Source organism: Rissa tridactyla, chromosome 9, assembly GCF_028500815.1.
Source record: "Rissa tridactyla isolate bRisTri1 chromosome 9, bRisTri1.patW.cur.20221130, whole genome shotgun sequence".
Taxonomy (NCBI): Eukaryota; Metazoa; Chordata; class Aves; order Charadriiformes; family Laridae; genus Rissa; species Rissa tridactyla.
In genome coordinates, this window is record NC_071474.1 from 24,088,457 (window position 1) to 24,109,898 (window position 21,442).

General features: G+C 56.2%; 1 protein-coding gene across 2 annotated transcripts in view; it reads right to left on the minus strand.

The window, feature by feature from the left end:
• Positions 1–1,132: 1,132 nt before the first annotated feature.
• Positions 1,133–21,442, minus strand: part of SEMA7A (semaphorin 7A (John Milton Hagen blood group)) — a 28,011-nt gene continuing 7,701 nt past the window's right edge. Inside the window, exons 3-15 of one of the 2 annotated variants that reach the window (XM_054214265.1) lie at positions 12,769–12,902; positions 11,809–11,859; positions 11,412–11,507; positions 10,414–10,498; positions 9,769–9,879; positions 8,254–8,393; positions 7,702–7,880; positions 7,403–7,511; positions 6,434–6,632; positions 4,691–4,806; positions 4,142–4,293; positions 3,555–3,622; positions 1,133–3,150 (exon numbers count right to left, since the gene is read on the minus strand). In XM_054214265.1, coding sequence (XP_054070240.1) covers positions 2,804–3,150; positions 3,555–3,622; positions 4,142–4,293; positions 4,691–4,806; positions 6,434–6,632; positions 7,403–7,511; positions 7,702–7,880; positions 8,254–8,393; positions 9,769–9,879; positions 10,414–10,498; positions 11,412–11,507; positions 11,809–11,859; positions 12,769–12,902 — 1,787 coding nt within the window. In that variant the 3' untranslated portion in view covers positions 1,133–2,803. Of the gene's footprint in view, positions 3,154–3,554; positions 3,623–4,141; positions 4,294–4,690; positions 4,807–6,433; positions 6,633–7,402; positions 7,512–7,701; positions 7,881–8,253; positions 8,394–9,768; positions 9,880–10,413; positions 10,499–11,411; positions 11,508–11,808; positions 11,860–12,768; positions 12,903–21,442 lie in introns of both variants that reach the window. The other variant, XM_054214264.1, reaches the window with a different exon arrangement.

A 21,442-nucleotide genomic window follows, 5' to 3' on the forward strand; every position in this document is an offset into this window, starting at 1 on the left:
CAACCCCCTCTGGGGTGGGGGGGGCGGGGGTTCAGCATCGCCTTTCCCAGCCCTCTCACTCACCTCTGCCCTGGGGCACCGCCAAAAACTTAGGGTTTGGGGTTTTTAAGAGCTTTGGGGTAAAGCTTGGCAGCGACGGAGGTGGGAAATGCGAAGATCTCGGCCTCCGCGCGCGGCAGGCGGGCGATAACGCCTGGGTGCCGGGTTTCTCTCCCTTCCCGTCCTTGGGCGAGCTCCTCGCCTCCTCCCACGGCTGAGTTTGGGGTTGGGGGGGTGGAAGGACGACTGCCAGAAATCACACTTCTTGTTTTAGCTCTGCTGAAACCCGCCTGCCTTTCAGGCTCGTTTCTCCCTCTTTACGTCAAGATGCCGCTACCGCATATGCTGCCGGCGGGAAGTTTTCTGCCAAAGCCGGTGCTAAGAAAGGAATGAGGCAGGGGACGGCTTTCGCTTTCCCCTGCCAATTCCCCCTTGCAGATCTGGGACCTGCAAATCCTGGGTCGGGACCTCTAGCACAGGGTCCCAGGGGACAAAGATGCCCATCGTCACCAGCCCCGGTCCCCCATCACCTCTGACGCTTTAAAATAAAAGGAGCTCGCCAGCGCGTGGCTGCTGCAAATCGGGGCTGGAGCTCAGGGGGGCTCCTACCCAACGGCCAATAATGAATTATTTTCCAGCGTTACACCTGCAGGCAACGGGCCCAGCAGCGACGACTAAAAATAACGCAGAAAAAAGGCAGCTGGGCAGGGGTTTAGATGAAGCTGCCACCCTTTGAAAACCCTGCAAAAAGGGGGCCGAGCGCTGCTCTGGGTCCACTGGGCTCTGCCTTTGTGCCAAGGTGCTTTGATGGAGGGTTTGAGAGAGGGAGAGAAGGGGGAGAAGATATTGTTCTCTCCCGCTTTTGTTGGCACGTTTTAAAAGCTTTTCCTATTCCCTGCTTCCCTCCATCCCAAGCCCAGCCCTTCCCTTCCCCCTCTCCCCACCCCCGGCATTGGGCTGGGGCTGCTGCCGGAGGCAGGGAGGACGTGGAAGAGGGTGAGGGGAGCCCACGGTCACGGGTGACAAGGGACAGACGAGACCCCAGCCAGTGTGGCAGCGGCATCCCTCAGCTCCTGGTGAGAAACACAGCACTCGCCTGCTCTTTTTCCATTCTTTATTCCACATTCTCACTTTGGTCACAACCTCTGAAAGGTTTGGGGGTTGGTTTTTTTTTTTTTTGGTAGCTGTTGTTTTCTCTCTTTTCTAATTTGAACCCACTTTCTATAATATTATAAAATTATACAAGTACAGTAATCGCCAGTCAATAATAAATAGGTATTTGTTAGTTCACAAAGTTAAAGTGCTTCGAAGAAGGGATGTAAGAAGCTCTATCCTAGATTTGGAGGGGGGGGATGTTCTTGGAAATGTAGTGCAGTAGGAAGCTCTGGCCTGTTGTCCCTAGTCTGTGGTCACAAGAGGCACGTGGCACCTCTCCCCCTTGCCGAAAAGGACCCCTCAGGCACTCCCGAGCATCTCCGAGCGGGCACCAAGCGGGAGCTGCGCCAGGGTATTGGAAGCATGAAATAACAACGCCCGCTGCGTTCCACAGCCCGAGGCTGAAGCGTTCCGGCTGTCAAGAGGGCTGGGGAAGGCTTGGAGAAGGTGCGGGATCGCTCCTGGCACACAAGCGCAGGGAGAGCATCCCGGTTTTTTTCACAGTTTAGTCTTGCGCAGGGACCTCAAAGCCCAAGGGAAGCAAACCCTGGTCCTCCCCTGTCCCCTCACTGCGAGGGAGAGGGGCAGATCTGCTCCGCGCGGTGGGGTGACAGCCACAGCACCCCCCCCCCGAGCCCACGGGCATCGCCCTGAGATTGGCAGCCTCTTTCCCTGAGGAAGCCCGGTCCCTCTCCCGGAGGAGAGGTGCTGGGAAGCAGGAGCTGCCTGCTCCCCACAAATAAATGCCCTTAGCTGCCTGCAGAGGATTTGTGCGTTTAAAAACTTCCTTCTAGGGGGCCTCCTGGGTTGGGTTTGAGCTCTGCTTCCACTTTCTCTCCTTGTCCCCTTCGGTCTGTCCTTCCCCACACCCCAAATCTAGTCACCTTCCGAGGCTTTTCCATGCAAAACGCTACCTTTTTACCTGCCCTTGCCTTGCAGGTTTTCCAGCGCTCGTTCCCAATCTCCCTCCCATGTCAAAGCCAGCTGTAAAAATAAAATAATAAATAAACCAAACGCTAAAACCCTTCCAGAGCCCAGTTCTCCTGACCTGAAGGGGACTCACATGTGACACCGGGAGTGTTCCAGCTGCTTGCCAACCCAGACAGACACTAGCCACTAAAATACTTGGGAGGCATCGGTCCCCGCTTGGAGCGAAGCACAGATCAACCAGTTAGAAAGGCCAAGGGCTGGCTGCTCCTCTTCATCACATGCACGTTCCCAAAGAGAGGAGCCACCGTGCCCTGAGGATCAGTGCATGCACGTCAGCAGAAGTCCCCTGAATGTCCCCACCCAGGGGAGGCTGAGGATGACAACCAGTACAGAGCTACCAGCGCAGGCTCGGAGAGAAGGTGACACGCTGCTGGGTACAGCAAACCACCTCCTTCCTCCCTGTCCCCAGACCCTGCTCCATCTGGCCCTGCTGTGGCATCTTCCTCGCCATGACTCTTCCACCAAGGCCAAAGACAAAGGGGCCACCGCCCAGGATCCCTTTTGGGACAGTCAAAGATTAATGTCCAAGGAGCGATTAAGAGAACGGGGATCTCGCCTCAGGAGCAAGTGCAGGAAGAGTTGCAGCAGCCAGGATGGTGGGAACACAGTCTTGTCGTGTTCAGTGGAAGAGCTCCACCAACACCACCATCAGGAGCAGCTGCAGCCAAGAGCCAAACGTCATGGTGGCCTGGCCCTTCTGGGACATGAACCTGAGCTGATTGACCAGGCGCTCCTTCACCAGAGCTTGCTTGAAGCCGTCCTCCTCTGAGATGCAAACGTAGTGGCCGTAGTGAATGTGGCTCACGTTCTGGATGAAGTGCAAGCAGTCCTGCTGCGGGTGGGTGGTGTTGCAGGTCTTGATGAGGCTGTTGTTGTGGTACCAGTTGTAGGTGGCGTAGTGGGACTCGATGGGACAGTTGAGGTAGTAGCGGGAGAAAGGGACAACTGTGATGTTCTGATAGTCATCTACTGGAAGAGATTGAGAAGGCAGGGATGAGACAGGACTGCCCAGGAACTACGGATTTCCCCCCGCCAAGTCTGGAGGGAAGAACAGTCAGGTCGATGGGGACATGTTACGCCGCCATTTAATGGCAGGGCCTGACCCACGCCTGGCGAAGTCCATGGGACTCTTCTCCCAGGACGTCTGCAAATACCGAGTTAATGCCCTCTCACCCAGCCCAAATACATTTATCTAGCGATTAACTCCAAGCTGAGACTTGCGTGGTGTCTTGGCTTCGGCGCGATCATTCCCAGTTCCCCAGCAATGAGTTGCAACACCTGGCACGGCCCGTACAAAGACCTGAGAATCCATCACCCTGCCCCAAAACACCCCCGGGATGAACAGCCTACAGCTCAAAACCTTTACATACCTTCTTTAATGTCCCCCTTCTGGCACCTTCCTCGCCACGGGTCCAGGTTCAGGTTCTGATGTACCTCCCTAGCAGGTGGGAACAAGCATTAACAAAGTTAGGGAGGGAAGCAGCGCTTCAGCGGATCGGGTAAGGAAGAAAGTTTAAACACCTGCTATTATGTGGGTAGGGAAAAAGCACACCGCACGCCCCCCCACTTAGGAGGCCGGTGGATGACAAACATCTGTCTCACGCCGCAGCTCTCCACAATCAACTGCTTTAAACAGCATCCAAACAGCGGAGTTACACCCGTTTCTAACAGCAAAAGAGGGGCTGGGTGCTCAAAACCCACTGATCTCACCCTCCCCGGAGCAGGGGTGCTGTGGGAGGGATAATTCCCTGCAGGGGCACAATTTTTGAGGATAGCGCAGACATCTACGCCGTTACCGCCTGGACACAACGGGCTCATCTCATCTGTGATGGGCAGATGGCCTCAAAACCACATGAGGCCCTGGCCGGAAGGGGAATACCAAGGCTCTGGGTATTTCTGACAACAAAGCAACCAGCTGAAGGTGATGGAGAAACAGCAAGTTGTCAGTGCCACGTACCGGTTTAGATAAACTGACTGACAACTCCCGTTGAACCACCCACAGTATGGGTCCCTTGCCAGCAAGCAGCTGTCACAGTTGTTGCGATACAGCCTGCACATGTCCATGGGTATCTCCATGACCTTGTCTGTTGAGCCAACGTACAGCACGGCCTGCAGGAGGAAAGCAGAGGCGTTGATCGTCCCAGCGCCACCTTAGGAGCATCCAGCACTTCTCCTGCAGCTTCACTGTCTGCCACTTCTGCAGCGTCACTGTGATCCTGGGGTAGATTTCACCCAGGGAGCAGCCAGCCACGTTCTTCCCCCGCCGCCAGGAGCGGTGGTGTCGGAAAAGCTGCTTTGTCCACTGGCCTGAACAGCCACAGAGCTACCCAGGACCGGGGACATCAGCCCAGCTGTTAGGATTTAAGCAAAGGACGCCGCAGGACCACCCACAAGCCCACCCAAGAGGCTACTTCCATATCCAGGGGCTGTCGTTAACTCATCGGCCCCTGCCTCCCCTGCTGTCTGGTTTTAATGCTGCTGCCTGACGAAGGAGGCAGAGACTCACCCTCTTGTGGTCCACGATCATGGACTGGATGGGGTCCTTCTTTGGGAAGACCTGGAGCTCCATGATGTTCTGCACCCCATCCGGCAGCTCCACGATCTTGTGGATGGATCCCTTGTCTGGAAAGAAAGAGGGGAGAGTCCCGATGAAGCAACACTGAGAGCGGCAAGGCCGGGCAGAGGGGCTGTGGGCAGGGGTGGGAAAGCCAGGCAGAGAGCCAGCTCTGCCTCCAGCCCTTGCTGCGGCAGACAGTACCCGCTCTGCAGAGCCAGGCTGGACTGGATTCCTGAAACCAGCCATCCGGAGCAGACAGGATCTTTCCCAGAAGCAGCCTGCTTGCTCTGTTAGGAAATCGTCCCCCAGACAGCAGCGTTTCCCACAGCAGAGCCTCATCATCCTCCCGGCCAAGAGCCCCGAGGAACCCGTTTCCCCATCACCCTTTGGGACCTGGCTGTGCCCGCTTTGATCAGCTGCACCGTAGCGGCCCCAGCAAGAAAAACCAACGTCTCTCGAGCTCCGCTCTGCTTTGATCACTGGCCCGACCTTGCGCGAGCCTCATCTCACCGCTCGCCCGAGGCTGAAACTTGGGGGTTTTTGCCTTTCCGTTTTTCTAATTAAACCGACTCCCTCCCACTTAAATGACTCCAAACTGGTGATTTAAGAAAATGAGTCAGTTCGGTGGAGGGGTGGAAAGACAGATCCCGAGGGAACAGGGCTCAGGAATGCTCATCGTTAACCTTTTTTTTTAGTACTCGCACGGTTTCCCCTTCCCAAATAGTCGCACCCTTCTCCACTATCACCCAGGGGGAGGTGAAAGATGTGACGCCGGGTCAGGCAGGGATTAGGACCCACCAGGTGCTGGCTCTTGCCTCCGTGCCCGCCTCAGCGAGGGTGGGCAGCTGCCTTGCCAAGCCCTGCATCTTGGAGCAAGCTCCCTGGCGGGACTCTGCAAGGCGTCAGCTGCATTTAAGCTAAGATTTTCGGCGTGCGTGGGCCTTAATCCAACCCAGGCCACCTACCGAGAGCCGTGTGCATCTTTTTAATCACGGATGAGGAGACAAAAGCCCCAGGAAGTCCCTCCAGAATGAAAAGCCAGTGAATAAATCCCATCGCAGCGCAGGAAAAGGGTTGAGCCCGGCTGTAGGGAGCAAGTGCGGGGAGGTAGGCAGGCAAGGGAGGGAAGCGCTGGGGCTAGGGACCTTTGCACCTTCTGGGCGGCTGCCTGACTGAGCACGCCAACTTTTTGCTCTGCCGTCTTCTCCACCAGCGCTGGCCCAGCGCTGCAACATCTCCGGGATGCGATCAGGCGGTTGCATCTCCAGCCAGAGGCGCCGGCCTCGCAGGAAGCCTGCGCTGCTTGCACTAGAGCAAGCAGGGACAGGAGATGACAGAGCGGGTCCCTTTGCAAAGGATTTCTGCTTGACAGCGGTGAAGCTGCACCTGGGGAGAGCCATACTACCCCCTCCCCTGCCCTAAAAACCTGAGACCTACCACAGGCTGAAGCTGCCCAACCGGGCAAATTCCAGGTGCTGGGATTCTGCTTTCAGCCTGTCTTTGCCTATGCAGCCAAACTGGGTGTATTTAGCTGTACTGGGACTTGGCAGCTCTTTTCTGCTTGACAGACATACGCCAAACTGGGAACACTTCACTCTGCACTGGGGGTGTCTCGTCTGCTTCCCCCGGGTTCCCTGCCCTTGAGGGGAACAGCAAACTCTGGGGAGCTCCCAAGGGAATGGTTCCCAGTACCTGTTGCCAGATAAAGCACGTTGTAGTGGCGCCCGTCACCCACAGAGACCTCATGCACCCCGATCTTCTGGTAGCGGTGCTTGTTGTGGAATAAGGGGCTCTTGGTGGGGGAGAGGGGCTCCACCCGGTCCTCCACCTCCGGGTGGCTGTCGGCTATCTTGAAGGTCTCACTCGGGGTGTGCTGTCCGGAGGAAACGCACTGCAGCAAGAAGGGACAAAAGCCACCGTCAGAGTCAGACAGGTCCCCAAGGATGAGGCTCGAGGGCGGGAGAACAAGACAGGCCTCAGCTCAGATACCCTATCCCGGAGGAGGATGCCCACCAGGCATGGTGCACAAGCCTGCCCTGGGGGTAAACACAAGCCCTGGAGGTAAGAACACAAGCCCTTAGGGGTAAACACACAAGCCCTTGGGGGTAAACACACAAGCCCTGGGGCTGCTGTGATTGCGCTGAAGCCAGCTCCTACCAGCAATGTCCCCTGCAGAAGCCGCAGTCAAGGAGACTCCCGCCCTGTCACCCCCACAGAGGCTTAGGGGATGCTCTCTCCCCACCCCACTGTTTGCTGCCAGGTCAGCGGTGCACCCCTAACCGCAGGGCTGGGCTGCAGGTTGGCTCGGTGAAACCCGCGGGATGAGCAAACACAAGGCAAGACATTGTTCCTCCAGCTTCACATACGAGAGCTCACAGATCCATTTGCCCAGGCACGTAAAAGCCTGTCTCCCCTTGCTTTCTATGAAGGTGTTGGACCTTATCCAGCCTCCTTTTGCTTCCAGCGACAAAGCTCAGATCCTTCCTGCAGTGCCTACAACCTTCCTCACTGCCCCAAGCCCTCACCTGGCTGCTCAGTGGTGGGACTGTCCCCTCACCTCACCCAGCTACTCTGAGAACGGCAGTGGCAGAGCAGGGACCAGCTCTCCTGGCCTCAGGAGGCCTCTCTACTTCATGTGGGCGTCTTTTATCACTCACTCACCTGCCCAGGCTTGATCTCTGGGTTGGGACCATTATAGCCTTTGAGTTTGGATGTCCGAAACACATTGTCAATGTCTCCAAAGGAATAGACGCAAACGGCAGAGCTTCCCCTGCAGACAAGAAAAGAGAGGGTCAGGGAGACATCAGCCACCACCTCTAGACCTGTGTGCATCGTGCCTTTGCTGACCATCTCCACTCTGGCTGTTTTCCACCCACGGGCCTGGCAGAGAGACTAAAGGGCTGAAAGAAAGGATTTGGCCCATGGGACAGGACAACCCCCTGTTTTGCGAAGATCCTCACCAGGTGTTTGTGAAGAGCCCGTAGACTTTGGAGTGCCGCCAGTTACTCGCAGGGACAAAGAAGACATCTTGCAACCAGTTGAAGTTGCCCTTGGTGACCGGGTCGACACAAATCAAGCTGGCCTTCAGGAAGGTGGTCCACTTGGAAGCAGAGAGTGAACCGGTTCCCCCTTTATCTTCCTGGGGGAGAGGGAAAGCAGGGAGTCAGGGTTTGGCAGAGAAGAACACACAGTCCCACCCTGTTCAGCATCTTGGATGGATAACTGGGGGATGCTTTGGAGATATATTTGATGCTGGTCACTGCAACAATGATGTACCCTCTCTAACATCCCAGCAAGACAGAACAGGGCTTTCTCTGCCCTGCAGGTAAGTTGGGAGCCAGAGGTTGGGAAGGCCAAAGGACAGGGCCTTAGTCCACACGAACTCTGTGGCAGAGGAAACAACTGACCCAGAGGGGGCAAATCACATGCTGATTACACCAGGTCAGCTAGCGCGTCCATTTGCCACCCCTGTAACACTCTTGCCTCCCCACCATACACTGTTCCCATGTTACCTTACACAGCTGGGCCACTCGGGAGATGTTTCTGGGGGCCTCGGGACTCTTGTCTGGGTTGTCTTCACGAAAGAAGTAGTAAATCTTGTCCTGGTGAGGCTCTTCATGCCTTAATGCGGTGGCTTTGACAAACTGAGGGTCTGAAAAGGGGAAGTGAGCCATCAGAAAACCTTGGCCTGAACACACACATTTCATCTGAAAAGCCACCGGTGGGGACAAAACCACTCATTCTCCGACAAGAGGGAATGCAAACACCGTCTGTGCTCCACGCAAAGGACAGGTCTGAGCCCATCCTCCACACCTGACCGGTGCATCGCACTAACAACCGCTCTTCACGTGCCACCTTCCCAGGGGGTTCCCCTTCCTCTCCCTCCTGCCCAATTCCACGCGCCCGTCCCCTTGAAGGCCAAGTCCCCAGAGCCCGGTGAAGCCTCGGTTGCTTAGCAGCAAAGGAAACCCATTCTCCCTTCTCATGCGGCGGAGCTATAATCATACTGGAAGGCTCCCTCCGTGGAAACAAGCTGCACTGTTGTTTGTGTTTGCTGTGGAAAACCCAATGATGCTCTTCCTATTAATACACCGCTGCCACAAAGGGCATCCCCAGCAGCAGCAGGGTTCCTCTGAGCATCGCTAGTTGGTGTCCCCGAAGCAGGGAGTTCTGTCTAAGTGGGGGATTGGCCTCGTGGCTCTAGCTCTATCAGGTTTCTTTGCCGGTGCCCTGGCTGCCCCCATCCATTGCCCTGCATGAACAAGTCCTGGTTTTTCCGGGTGTCATTTTGATTTGATTTTTTCGTTGGCCAGGGTTTCAATAACCTCCCGTTCCCCAGTGTCACTGGGGAGGCTCGGGGGAAGGCAACATAATAAGCTCACGGAAATTGAGGAGGGTCCTTTCTATTCCCCACCCAGTCCCACGCCCAGCCCAACGTTTTCCTGCCCCAGGGTCTCACCCTAGCTGGGGATTTGGAAAGAGTCACTGCCTGGAGTGGAAGTTGTTCTTCCTGTTTCTACCACATGGCAGCTAATGGGCACCTTTACACAACCATATTTCCTTCCAGCATCTGACAGAGGACTTGCCACCCATTTCTCTCCGTTTCCCCATCTCCTCCTCCCAAGCAAGAGGAACTCACTTCTTCAGTTGGTTTGTCCCAGAAGCAAAGAGGTGAAATTCCCCCAGCTGGCGGCAAGAGAGCTGCAGGGAGCTGCTGAGTCCCTCCTCACCAGCATTGGTGAGGTCTAGTGGAAGGTGGGTTGGAACTACATGATCTTTAAGGCCCCTTCCAATCCAAACCATTCTCTGATTCTGTGATTGCAGATGGGGACCGGATCAGTCCTCTCTAAAGCTCTAGGGGTGACCAAATCCAAGCAAGAAGCTCTGGAGCTGCACCCCAGCTGGGCAGAGAGGATGTAGCCGTCCACACTGTCCTGTGTACTTATGGCTCACGGTTGTGGACTGACAAAGAGTCCATTTTATCTACCTGATGCGTTCCACGCCTTCAGGATCAGCCCCGTACTCACTCTGCATCACTGTGTCGCTTGTGTAGAGCTCTCCACCACCTCTCACTCGTCGGAAACGGGGTATCTTGCCATTCTGCTGGCTCTTCTTGATGGTGGAGTAGATGTCATGACCTGTGGGACAGGAAGGCTCATTTGCAAAAGGCTGCTTCCGGAGGGGAGAAGAAAACAAAGAACCTCTGGGCGCATGAACTCACAGAGATGGTGGCTGTAGGTCAAGAAATCCAGTCCTCACTGCCTAGGACCGAGCAGGCCTGGCAGGACTCCCCCAGTCCTTTTCCTTAAAGAGTGGCAGGGGCAGATTCTTGCTCTGCCTCTGGGAAGGATCCTCATCTGTCCCTCTGCCAGGCCCAGAGCAGCGGAGTTACTGCAGGACCCACCTTCCCCCTCTGTTTCCACTGCACTCCATCCTCCCACACAAAGACTCAAGCCCCATGCCCTGGACAGGAATAAACAAACTTGTGCCATGCTCTGTCCCAGAACAATGAGCATTTCAATGAGGCAAAAGCAAGAAGCGCTAAGGCAAATCGCCAGCTAGAGCAGACGAAGCCCTTGGAGCTGCCTCAAGGTGACTCTTTTTGTGAGAGAGAGAGCCCAGCCTTCTCGCATGGCACTACGACTGAAAATACGCAAGGCAGTCGGACTTACCGTCAACGACGACGAGGGCATTCGAGTCAGGGGTGAAAGGAGCAATGCCTCTCCCGTCCCACGAAGTGCTCTCCTTCCTCTGCGTCTGGGGAAGGACAGAAGGGGCCCCGTAGAAATGCAGTAAGTGCAGGGGAGCCAGGTGCCCACATCCACCCCCGGGGTAGGAGGGAAGCAGCTCTCCTTGGCTGGCATAGCCCAAAGGAGGGAAGGACACAGCCCACCTTCTACCTCCAGAGCCACTCCTGGAGATAAAAGGTGAGGAAAGCCGGGCTATGAGAACTGAGCACAGAGGTTCTCCAGCAGTTCCCTGTCCCTCTTGAAACAGTTCTGGGCTCCCCGGTTCAAGAGGGACAGGCAAATGCTGGAGAGGGTGCAGCAAAGGGCTACCAAGATGCTGAGGGGACTGGAACACCTCTCTTATGAGAAAAGCTGAGGGATTTGGGTCTCTTCAGTCTGGAAAAAAGACGGCTGAGGGAGGATCTTATCAACACTTATAAATACTTAAAGGGTGGGTGTTGGGAGGATGGGGCCAGGCTCTTTTCAGTGGTGCCCGGGGACAGGACAAGAGGTAACGGGCACAAACTTGAACATTGGAAGTTCCACCTAAACATGAGAAGGAGGAACTTCTTTCCTTTGAGGGTGGCAGAGCCCTGGCACAGGCTGCCCAGAGAGGTGGTGGAGTCTCCGTCTCTGGAGACATTCCAAACCCACCTGGACGCGTTGCTGTGCCACCTGCTCTGGGTGACCCTGCTCTGGCAGGGGGGTTGGACTAGATGATCTCCAGAGGTCCCTTCCAACCCTATGATTCTATGATTCTAGGTGGCATGTATGGACCCCTGCTCATGAGGGCTGCCCCATGCTGTCACAATAAGCAGCCCAATTTGGGCATTTCAGTGCACTCTGAGAAAAAGTGAGGTACAAATCAGGGTACCATTTTACAGATGGAGATAGCACAAAACAAAACAGCAAAGTGCTTTGCTCCGGTGGCCATAACATACCAAGTTCCAGCAGGTGGGAGCACAGGCACCGGTCCCGCACACTAACATCCCGTCTCCATACTTCTCCACTAACGTGAGGTAATTTTTGTTGTCCTCCTGCAAGAGAAAGAAGAGGAGTGTGAGCGGCCATGACCGGCCGAGCACAGCCCCGCACTTCCAAGCCCACAGGGCTACCAAGCACATTGCTATACGGCTCCCAGACTGTTTTGTGCGTCTTAAAGCCAGAGGAGGAAACCAGGATCATATCTCATACAATCTCCTGCTCCATAGGCACTGGAAGTCTTCACCCAGAGAGGGCACGTGAGGAGCATACACAGTTCCATCCCCAGCAGCCCTCCAACCCAACTCCTCCTCCAACCCTCAACCATCCAGCTTTTCCACCATAGCTAGGACCTACCAAACTCCCAGGCGTCATGCACTGTCCTTCACTTTTCACCGGGAATTCTTCCTAGGATAAAAGAGAGAGAGATATGCTTTAATTCCTTCCCTCTAAAATCCAACTGATATGGGCTCGGCCCCATGCACTACATGCTAGTCACTCTTCACAAGGAGCAAAGCAAGAACGTGGTCGAGAAGGTCATTCCACGCTGCAACGCAGCCCTTTTCCCCACCTCAGCATTTGAAAACCTTTGGGGAAGCTGGGCTGGATCTCTCAGGCCCTCGAGATGATGAGGGGAAGCAGGGACGCAGGGCCAAAGCAGCAGGCATGACTGGCAGCCAGCTTGGGCTGCTCTCCAAAGGATTTCGGGAAAGGACCCGTCATTGTGGGGAATGGATGTTCAATAGTGGGTGGTGGTGTTCAAGGATTGGAACGCGTGAACCATGCTATTCCTGGCAACAAGAAGGGAAGTTTCTGGGCCCAAATTTCAGCAACCGACTTGTCTGAGAAGGACAAGAAGGGGTCACAAGAAAGTCAAGTGTCCTGGAGGTTTTCCTGCTGTATTAACTCAGTGCCCAGCTGATCCAGAACTTTGAGGAAAAGCAGCCTGGGCTCCGACAATGGAAAGGGATGGGAACATATCTTCTGAGTGTCCCTTCTCACGCTAAAAAAAGGGTCCTCCACTGGAAAATTCCTTCCTCTGGGGCAGCAAGGAGGTCCCAGGGGACCACGGCCTGGGAAGAACCCACCCACAACTAGCGTAGGAGACTTCCCCCCTTGCTGCAGCCATTCTCCATACTGATGTTCCAGCTTCCCAGATGGATGGGGGCAGGCTGGGCAGAGACCAAACCCTTCCAGGCCTGACTTCACTGCTGGCAAAGACACTGAGCAAGGTACCTAGCGTTTGGGCTGTGAGACAGATGCTGGTCACCTTCTTGTAAGGCTCCGGGGCCGAACTTGTTAGCAGAGCATCCTTACCGTGTAGTTCTCATAGGTTGCGAAGTCGTAGTAATAAAGCTTTCCCTCTCCCCCGACGTAGATAGCCGAGCTGTTCTCTTTATGATAGAAGACCGGGTACTTCTCGCTCCTGGGAAACACATACTCTTTCACACCTAGGAACAGCAAAGAGGGGACGCTCGTCGGGGGAACCGCAGCTGACTGCGGAGAGCACCTGCAGCCGGCTCAGGCCGAACAACTCCCTTTCACATGTCCTTGGTTCCAGCGATGAGAAAAACAAAGACAGGGGGGCTTGGGGGCCCCCCCGGGACGGCTGGCCCAGCGCCAGGCAGGCAGGGAAAGGCAGCTCCCAGGCTCAGAGCCGAGCTATTGTCCCCTTGGCCCCAGGGGATGGGAGAGACGCACAATGGAGCAGCCCCCGCCTGGCCCCTGCAGGGCTGGTGATGGAGGAGGAGGAGGAGGAGGAGGAGGAGGAAGGGAAACTTTGTCGCAGGAGCTTTTGTAGGAGAGCAGGAGCTCAAAGTGACTTAGAAGTGGCTCTGCAGCAGCCAGGTGAGCGCTGCCCGCCTGCTGTAATGGCCGAGTGCCTCCCAGGTTTCAGATGAAGGGCTCCTTTTCCCCTCTGACCATCCTCCGACAACCACTCCAGGCAACTGCCTCGTAGATTTGGCTCCTGCACCCTCTTGCCCTTGACGTGCCTGCAGCTTTTTGTGCCTCGGGACCTCTTACATGCTCAGTCGGAGCTGGGAGTTCTCATCCAGCTGAATGGGAGAGGAGCTGCTGCACTGCCTTGCAGCTGGGGGGTCAGCCTCCCCCCCGCCCCCGTGCCCATGGGGTGGATCATCTCCTACCAGGCACAGCCCAGCATCACACCTCTCCTCACCAGCCTCCAGGTGCACCATCCGCATCCTCCCTCCAAGGGCCAGGAGGGATGGACTGGGTTTGGACCCCCGCCACTTCCAGGCCAGAGCCTGGAGCTCTGGGGCTTCCCCACACATGACAGGGGAAGGGTGCAGGTAAGGCCGCAACCCATGGGCTCCACGCCCCAGACGTGAACAAGAAGTGAGCTTGCCAGACCCAGGACCCACGTCAGAAGCAGTTGCTGCAGACGGGAAGTTTTCGAGGCCCAGCTGGGAGGAAGAACCGCCCATCCTCCCCTCTTTCCTTCCTCTTTCACCTTCTAGCTTTTCCAGCTCCTCTTTTCTAAAAGCATCCTCCCTTCCTCTCTGTGTTTCCAGCTCAGGTGTAGGAGGCTGGCCCTCCCCTGGGGCTTTTGCTGGCCCTCCATGGGGTCCGCAGGTCCTGCATCCCTCGCTGGGACGGTGCAGCCACATCTGGGCAGCTTTGAGCAGCCGTGCCAGGTCCCAGCTCCACGGCATGGTGCAATGCACGTGCCACGTGCACTACCATAGACCACCCTGTCCCCTACCATAGCTTGCGGCAATAACACGAGAGACATTGCTCCTCCCCCCTCCAAGGGGGGGAAAAAAAAAAAAATCTCCAATCAGGACTGACCTCGGCTTAGCACGACAGGGCATTCCATTTTCATCTCTCCCTATTTTTCCCTATTCCAAAGAAGAGGGGACTTCTCTCCTGGCAAGTGCTGCTGCTCCCAGCAGACAAAGGCTGCGTCTGCCTCAGGAGCTGGCTGCCTGCACAGACAGGCAATTAATCAGTGGCACGTGGCCCTCTCTATTTATAGGGGCACTTGGCAGGACAGACAAAGGACAATCTTTGCACAGTCCAGCACTCCCCCTCTGCCCGGAGCACACCGCGCAGGGGTCTTGCCAAGGCTCCGCAGAGCCAAAAGTAAAAAGGACTTAATAGAGATCTGCTTGATTGGTGGCTTTTTTTTTTCTCCACTTCGCTCCGCTGGTCGCACCTTCTCGGGGTCTCTAATCCCTGCGGCACCCAGCCAGCAAGGCTTTCCCATCGCCAGTTTGGCCAACGGGGATGCCGCCAGCTACCACCTCATGATGGGAAACCCTGCCAGACCCGCAGGCTGCTGTTTCACAAGGGCACTTCAGCCGCAAAGAGAGAGGGTGGAGGTGTGTCGCGGCGCAGAAACCATCACAGCTTCTCGCTAACGCCAACAGCTCCGGGGCTGCCCTTCCCCTGCACCGTGGGACAGAGGTCACCGGGCTCAGTTGGGACCCTGCAGCTAAGGGAAGACCAGCTGGATGACGGTCCCTGCTCACTCCCTGTCCTCTCCCCAGCCCTACAGTCTTTCTCCTCTGTCCAAGGACTTGGAGAAACTCCCGAGCATGTGCTTTGCCTGCTGGAGAATCTGGCATCGAGTCTTTTCGAAGTGACTGTGCAATTCATTTGCCTAAGTAGCCCGACAAGCGGGAAGCCAGCCGGTCATGCCAACTAGCCCGAGGAATCTCAGATGCCACAGACTCAGTCTATGCTTGCCGAGGAGGAGAGGACTAACCCCCTTTTCGCCACCCCTCTTCCCAGCGGTCCCCAAAATCCCCCTCTCGTCCCAACCTGCAGAGCCGGCAGGCAACAGCCCATGCACACTGGAGCCCTGAAAGCCCTTCTCCCGGCTCCGGCTACCACTGCCAGCACACCCATCATCGCCAACCCCCCGCAAGCAGGTCTGGCCAGACTTCAGCAAACTTTGCCTCTTGTTTTCAAACCGCCAGCCCAGCCTCTAAATCTGCTGCTGGTCCAGGAAAACATACACCTTGCAGCCATTCGGAGAGAACGGCCGGAGAGCAGCCCTGAGGAGTGTCGGTGTGAGAACTTGGGGGTGTCGGTGGATGAGAAGCTCAACAGGAGCCAGCAACGTGCGCTGGCAGCCTGGAAAGCACCTGGGGCTGCATCCCCAGCAGCGTGGGCAGCAGGGTGAGGAGGGGGGATTCTGCCCCTCTACTCTGCTCTGTGAGACGCCCCTGCAGTGCTGCCTCCAGCCCTGGGGCACCAACAGCAGAAGGACATGGAGCTGTTGGAGTGGGGCCAGAGGAGACCCCGGAGATGTTGGGAGGGCTGGAGCCCCTCTGCTGCGAGGAGAGAGCTGGGGGGGTTCAGCCTGGAGAAGGGAAGGCTCCGGGGAGACCTTCCAGCCCCTTCCAGTCCCTAAAGGGGCTCCCAGAAAGCTGGGGAGGGACTCTGGAGCAGGGAGGGGAGCCATGGGACAAGGGGGAACAGTTGTAAACTGGAAGAAGGAAGATTGAGATGAGATCTGAGGAAGAAATCCTTTGCGGTGAGGGTGGTGAGCCCCTGGCCCAGGTTGCCCAGAGAAGCTGTGTCTGCCCCATCCCTGGAGGGGTTCAAGGCCAGGTTGGACGGGGCTTGGAGCAACCTGGTCTGGTGGGAGGTGTCCCTGCCCAGGGCAGGAGGTGGCACTGGGTGGGCTTTAAGGTCCCTTCATACCAAAACCATTCTATGATGATTCTATGATTCCCCCATTCCTCTTCCTCCGCCCTCACCCTTTTGCACACCTCAGCCCTGGAGCTCCCGTTACCTTTGGTTTCATTTTGAGGCTTTCACCCAACGCCACCTCTTTCTTCAGCTCAGCTGCGAGAGCTGTGCCAACCTGCAAGGACGCACTTCTCTCCCAACAGCCACAAACAAACAAGCCCAAAACAATAATTTGGTTGGCGCCAACGTATTATTTATCCTACTGCTCCCCGGGGACCGCACTGAATCACTAAGCTGAGAGTAAACAGCTCTGCTAGCCAGGGCCCAGAAGCGTGTTTATGGCTCCAGCACTGATTTAACTCGATCCGGAAGGGAGCCTTTTAAAGGTGTTTCTGTGAGCAGGTGCTGGGGACCCTCTGGCTGACCCGCAAAGCTGGCCTTCAGCCCCTGAAGCTCTCCCTCAAACAGCTCGGCTTAGGCAAGCTGTTTGATCCCCTTCGCTTCTGCTTCTCACCTGGCAGGAACAGGGGGGAGCAGCCCTGCACCCCCAGACTGGGAGCCTGGCTTATAAATCGCTTATAACCGGCTTATAAAGAGCCAGGGATGATGGGGCAGAGGGCACCTAACGGCCCACACGATGTCCTCGAAGGAGGGGACATGCCTCCCCTAGCAAGCCCGAGGCTGCTTTTGACACTGCAAAGAAAGGCTCACCCCCTTGGAAGGGGGAAGGCATGACTCTGCCACGACCCTACCTCTGAAATCGAGTCCGGAGCTTCAGAAAACACTGGGCTCACTTCCAGCGCCTGGCTAACCCCGCCGAGTCCCTTTGCCTGGCATTTACTGCAAACCCCACCGACAGCGTGCAAATCAATGGCGCAATTGTCAATTGAAATGCTAACCCTGGGTTCGGAGGAATGAATGGGAGAAAGAGCGGCTTTGTGCTTTGTGGGCGAGATGCACACCAGATTGAAGAAGAACCATATTAAATGCGGGAGAAGGAGGGAGTCCGGTGCATCTCGGAAGGATGCCTGTAGGGTGAGGTAATGGAGGAGGAGGAGGAGAAGGGAAAGGAAGAGGGAGATGCTCCGGATGAGATGAGGGCAGGGAGGCCCATCCTAAACACCAGAGCAACACGGACAACAGAAGCAGCAATCCTGCTCCCCATCTGATCTGGGCAGAGGATGAAATGGGCCACATCCCTAGGCAAATCTGGCTTTAACGACATGCCGAAGGGCTTTCTGGCTCCCTTTGGGTCCAGGAACTCCCTTCAGAAAGGCAACAAGAGCCTGGGCAGAGCCTGGCCCTCCCCAGCGTCACGGCAAGGTCGGATTCCCAGAACATCCCAGAGCTTTGCGCAGAGGGGAAGCGTTCCCCCCCACCTCCAGAACAGATGCCCAACTATAGAGAAGTGGCGTGGGCATGCCGCCGCCTTGCAGGCAAACTCAGCCACCCGGTTTCTCATCCTGTCTGGAAGGCCGTCTCAGCTACGGCAGTCCTTCTCCCCTCCGCACTCCATCGCTCCCCCGATCTGGCAGCCAGCGCCGCCATCCCAGACGCTCGGCTTAGTCACTGGCTTGCACGACTCCCAGCACCGGCAGCGGGCGAGTCTTTGCAGGTCTACAATTTACTGGCGCTGGGGGAGGACTGCGTCTCCCAAAAAATGGAGGGTGATGGTTCGAATCCGCTCTGGTGCCAGGATTTTAAAGTAAGGAACTGAAATAAAGCTTGGAAAAAAATAAGGGAAGGAGGATGAGATAAGAACCTGCTGGGTCTTGGGAGCGGTGCTGATGCAAGTCCTTTACTCGCTGCTCATATAACCCGTGTGAAGTGAGACACCCCTTGGAATACGAAGGGAAACCAGGCAGGGTATGGGGTTTACCTGCTCCCTGGCGTTACCCCCTTTCACGCTGTGCTGCCCTGAGCTGGGGAAGCTCAGCTTTTGCTAAGCTGCCTACATCCTCACAACCTCTCCTGCTGCTGCCGTGGGACAGGGACATGGGGCTGGGCCACCTGCCAGGATCGCAAAGTGACAAAACGGGATTTAGGCTGGTACGGTGCCGAAGCTCACCACGAACGCAGCCAAGTCTCCGGAACCGCCACGCTCCCCGACACCCAGGCAAATCCACCCGGCAGCCCTGGGAACTCTTCTCGCTGTAACACATTATAACGTTGGCAGTCGGCACCGTCAACACGTCCCTACCCTCCCCAGCATGACGCCGATGACACTGCCACCTGCTCTGCTGCCTGTAGGTCTGACAGTGAGCACACTCCTGCCTGAATCACAGCACTTTTCGGATCCTTTCCTGGTTCCCTCCTTTTCCAAACAATTTGTCATTTCCCAGGTTTATTATTTCTTCCTTCCTTTTTTAACAGACTGAACAGATTACGACCTTGATAGCGGCGCATCTCTGCTGCAATCCGACTGGGATTGGCTCCGACAGCAAAAGGAAAAGCTGCCTTACCCAATGCTGACTCACAGACACGCAGGGTGGTCCCCCCCCGGTCTTGTCCTCTACACCTGTGCTAGTGATGTACCCTCACCTCGCAGCAATGCGGGCCCGGTCATGAGTCAGGGCTGATTAATGTGCTCCAGGCTCCTGCACATCAACACCCCGCTTTTGGGAACGTGAAGGCTCCATTACGTCAATCCCTCTTCCACTCCTGCTTCCCCAGCACACGCGGGATGCATCACGAGCAGCCCAGCACGGGCAGAGGGACTGCTTTCCTATTAGGGCTGGGAACGTGATTCAGGTCCACTGCCTTAAGGGACAACTTTCGGGTCAGAACTCCCGGTCCCAGCTTAGTCATCACTTCGCAGTGCGGTTCCAGTTTCACTATTCCCCTCCCCAGTGAGACAAGGAGAACAGCCCTTGGGTTTCCTACCTGCTTGCCCACATACCAGCCTTGGGAGCCCCACCAGCAGATGGTCCCCTCTAAGGGGACCATGGGAAGTCACAGCACCCACTCCAGAGGGATGGAGACACCCCACGGGGCTGCGCCACATCCCCTCCATCCCTGGGAGAAGGAGTGGACCAAACCACACTGCTCCCACCCAAGAGCCACATGCCGTCTGTCTCCCCGGCTCCACCACGGGTGCCGGCAAGAAGCCAAGTTGCGTTTTATTTTAGATGATCTATAAATTCCCAAGCTGAGACATTTCAGAAGGAGGAAGTATGCCTCCGGGGAGCTGCTGCGCTCACCGAGCGGCTAGGTTTTCCTTCCCCCGTGACTTTGCCCCAAGGCAGCAATGTGACACAAGGAAACCACAGTCAGGCCGGGGAGGCGTTTGCCAGAGCCCCGTTCACCCACCAGCCACCCCCTTCCCAGGGGATGGACGCCTCGAGCAGTCTGATGGGCTCCTGGGACCCAGCAGATCCTGCAGAAACAGAGTTGGTTTTTTTTAAGGAACAATTTGCCCTCTAAATGAGAGGACCCAAGAGGGACACTCTGAGAAGGTTTGCTCTGACCTGCCTCGGAGTAATCGAAGGGCTGGGAGTTGCAAGGTCTCCAACATGCCTCGGCGAAAATGATACGCTTTGGCGGGAGGGTTTCTGAGAAGGGTGAAGAGGCAATACAATGTGGGAAACCACTTCCTTCTCATGGCTCACGAAAAAACCTGGCCCGTCATGCCCCCCTCTCCCCAGCTTATGCCACCAGCACACTGCCCAGGGATTTAGCTGGGATCCTCCGGGAGGATCCTGGGAGCTGGGATTCTCTGGGCACTGGGGAAGCAAGAGGCACAGGCCCTCAGGGAACATCACTCCGTGCGTGGGGCAGCTCTGCACCGTTTCGGTTCAATCTACGCTCCAACATCAGTCATTTCTCAAAGAAAGCAAAATGAAAGAGAGCAGAACCAATACAGCCCCATCCCCTATAGATTTCTATCCCGGATCCCTAAGAGCTCCCTCCAGAGCCCTCCCAGGGCCAAATATCATCCTTGTCCCCCTTTCGCTTCCTCCCCATCCCCTACATATCCAGTTTGGCACGATGTAGCAGAGCGTGACCATGAGCCCAGTGCCCGGCACATCTCAGAAGGGGTCTGTGCCTTCCCCCTCCTGGTCTCCCTGCTACCCTGCCTTCTTTTCAGGGTGCTTGCAGGGACCCCCCCAAAACCCCTCTGCAGTATTTAGTCTGCCACGGGCCAAAAAGCCACCAGGGAGTGGCAGCGGAAACCAGACAACAAGAAAGAGTGCTAAAAATGTCTCTGGCTGAAGCGGGACCAGACACAGACACACGCGTTTCCTGCTCTTTAAAGCCCTCCGTGCTCTCCTAGGGCCCACGCAGAGACCCCCAGCTCATGCCCGTGCCCACCCCGAGAGCCTTACACCGCAGCCACGTTGTTTAAATGTGTCCTCTCCCTGTCCTGAGCAGGAAAACCACCCACGAAACACAGGTACGCTCATTTCCAGTATCGACTGCCAGAATCCAAGAGCAGTCACCGGCTGTGAGCAGCAGCTCCGGAAAGGCAGGGTCCGTAAAACAGACCAAACAAGCCCTATTGCAGGCATCAGTCACTTCCAACGTATTTCATAACCGACACACAGGCCTCTCCTGCCGGGGCAGGGAAGGGCACCGGCCAGGTAGCGCAGCAACACTGAGGTCAGAGCAGCCGCCTTTGCTTTAGCCAGGCAATCCCACCCATGGGATCCCAAGAGCAGGTGCGTGCCCAGAAAGGAGAGAGCAAGTAAAATGGTTTCCCAAGAGAAGGCAAAGTGCTTTTCCATCAGCCCAGGGCAGGTGAAAGCCCTGACCGCAATCTTTCCATGCCCTAAACATTGCAGTTCAACTCCCGAAAGCAACGCAGCTGAGAGCGAGGGCTTGGGCTGCGCGCTGCTTTCATTTTCCTTTTCTATCTGTGACCATCATCCTTCATGAAGAGAACCAGTAAGCCCAGTACTGAGCAGCACAGGCCACCCACAGGAGGCTGGAGAGCATCAGGGGGACGTGCAACCCTGAACTCTTGCAAAGGTGGCTGTGCACTTGCGGGAAACCCAGAAGAAAGAGGTGTGAAAGCACAGAGGGGTGACATGCGACTGGGAAGCCCACGTTACTCAAACCCAGACCTGATCACCTCACGCATTTCACTCCTCTTTCTTATTTTAAGTTTGCAGCAAGTCAGAGCGACGGCTTTAATTTGCTTGGTATTTCTCATCCTGCCTCTCCCCCAAGACAGTTGGGAGACGAGCAGTGTTTGATCATCTGCCAAGAAACCTCCCGCTATCTCTTCTCACACCCCTCCCTGACTGCTTTCCACTCCCTCGGAGCACCCCTCCAAAGGAAAGAGCAAGGCCAGGGATGTATTAGTAACACCTACATCTTCCCCGCAGCC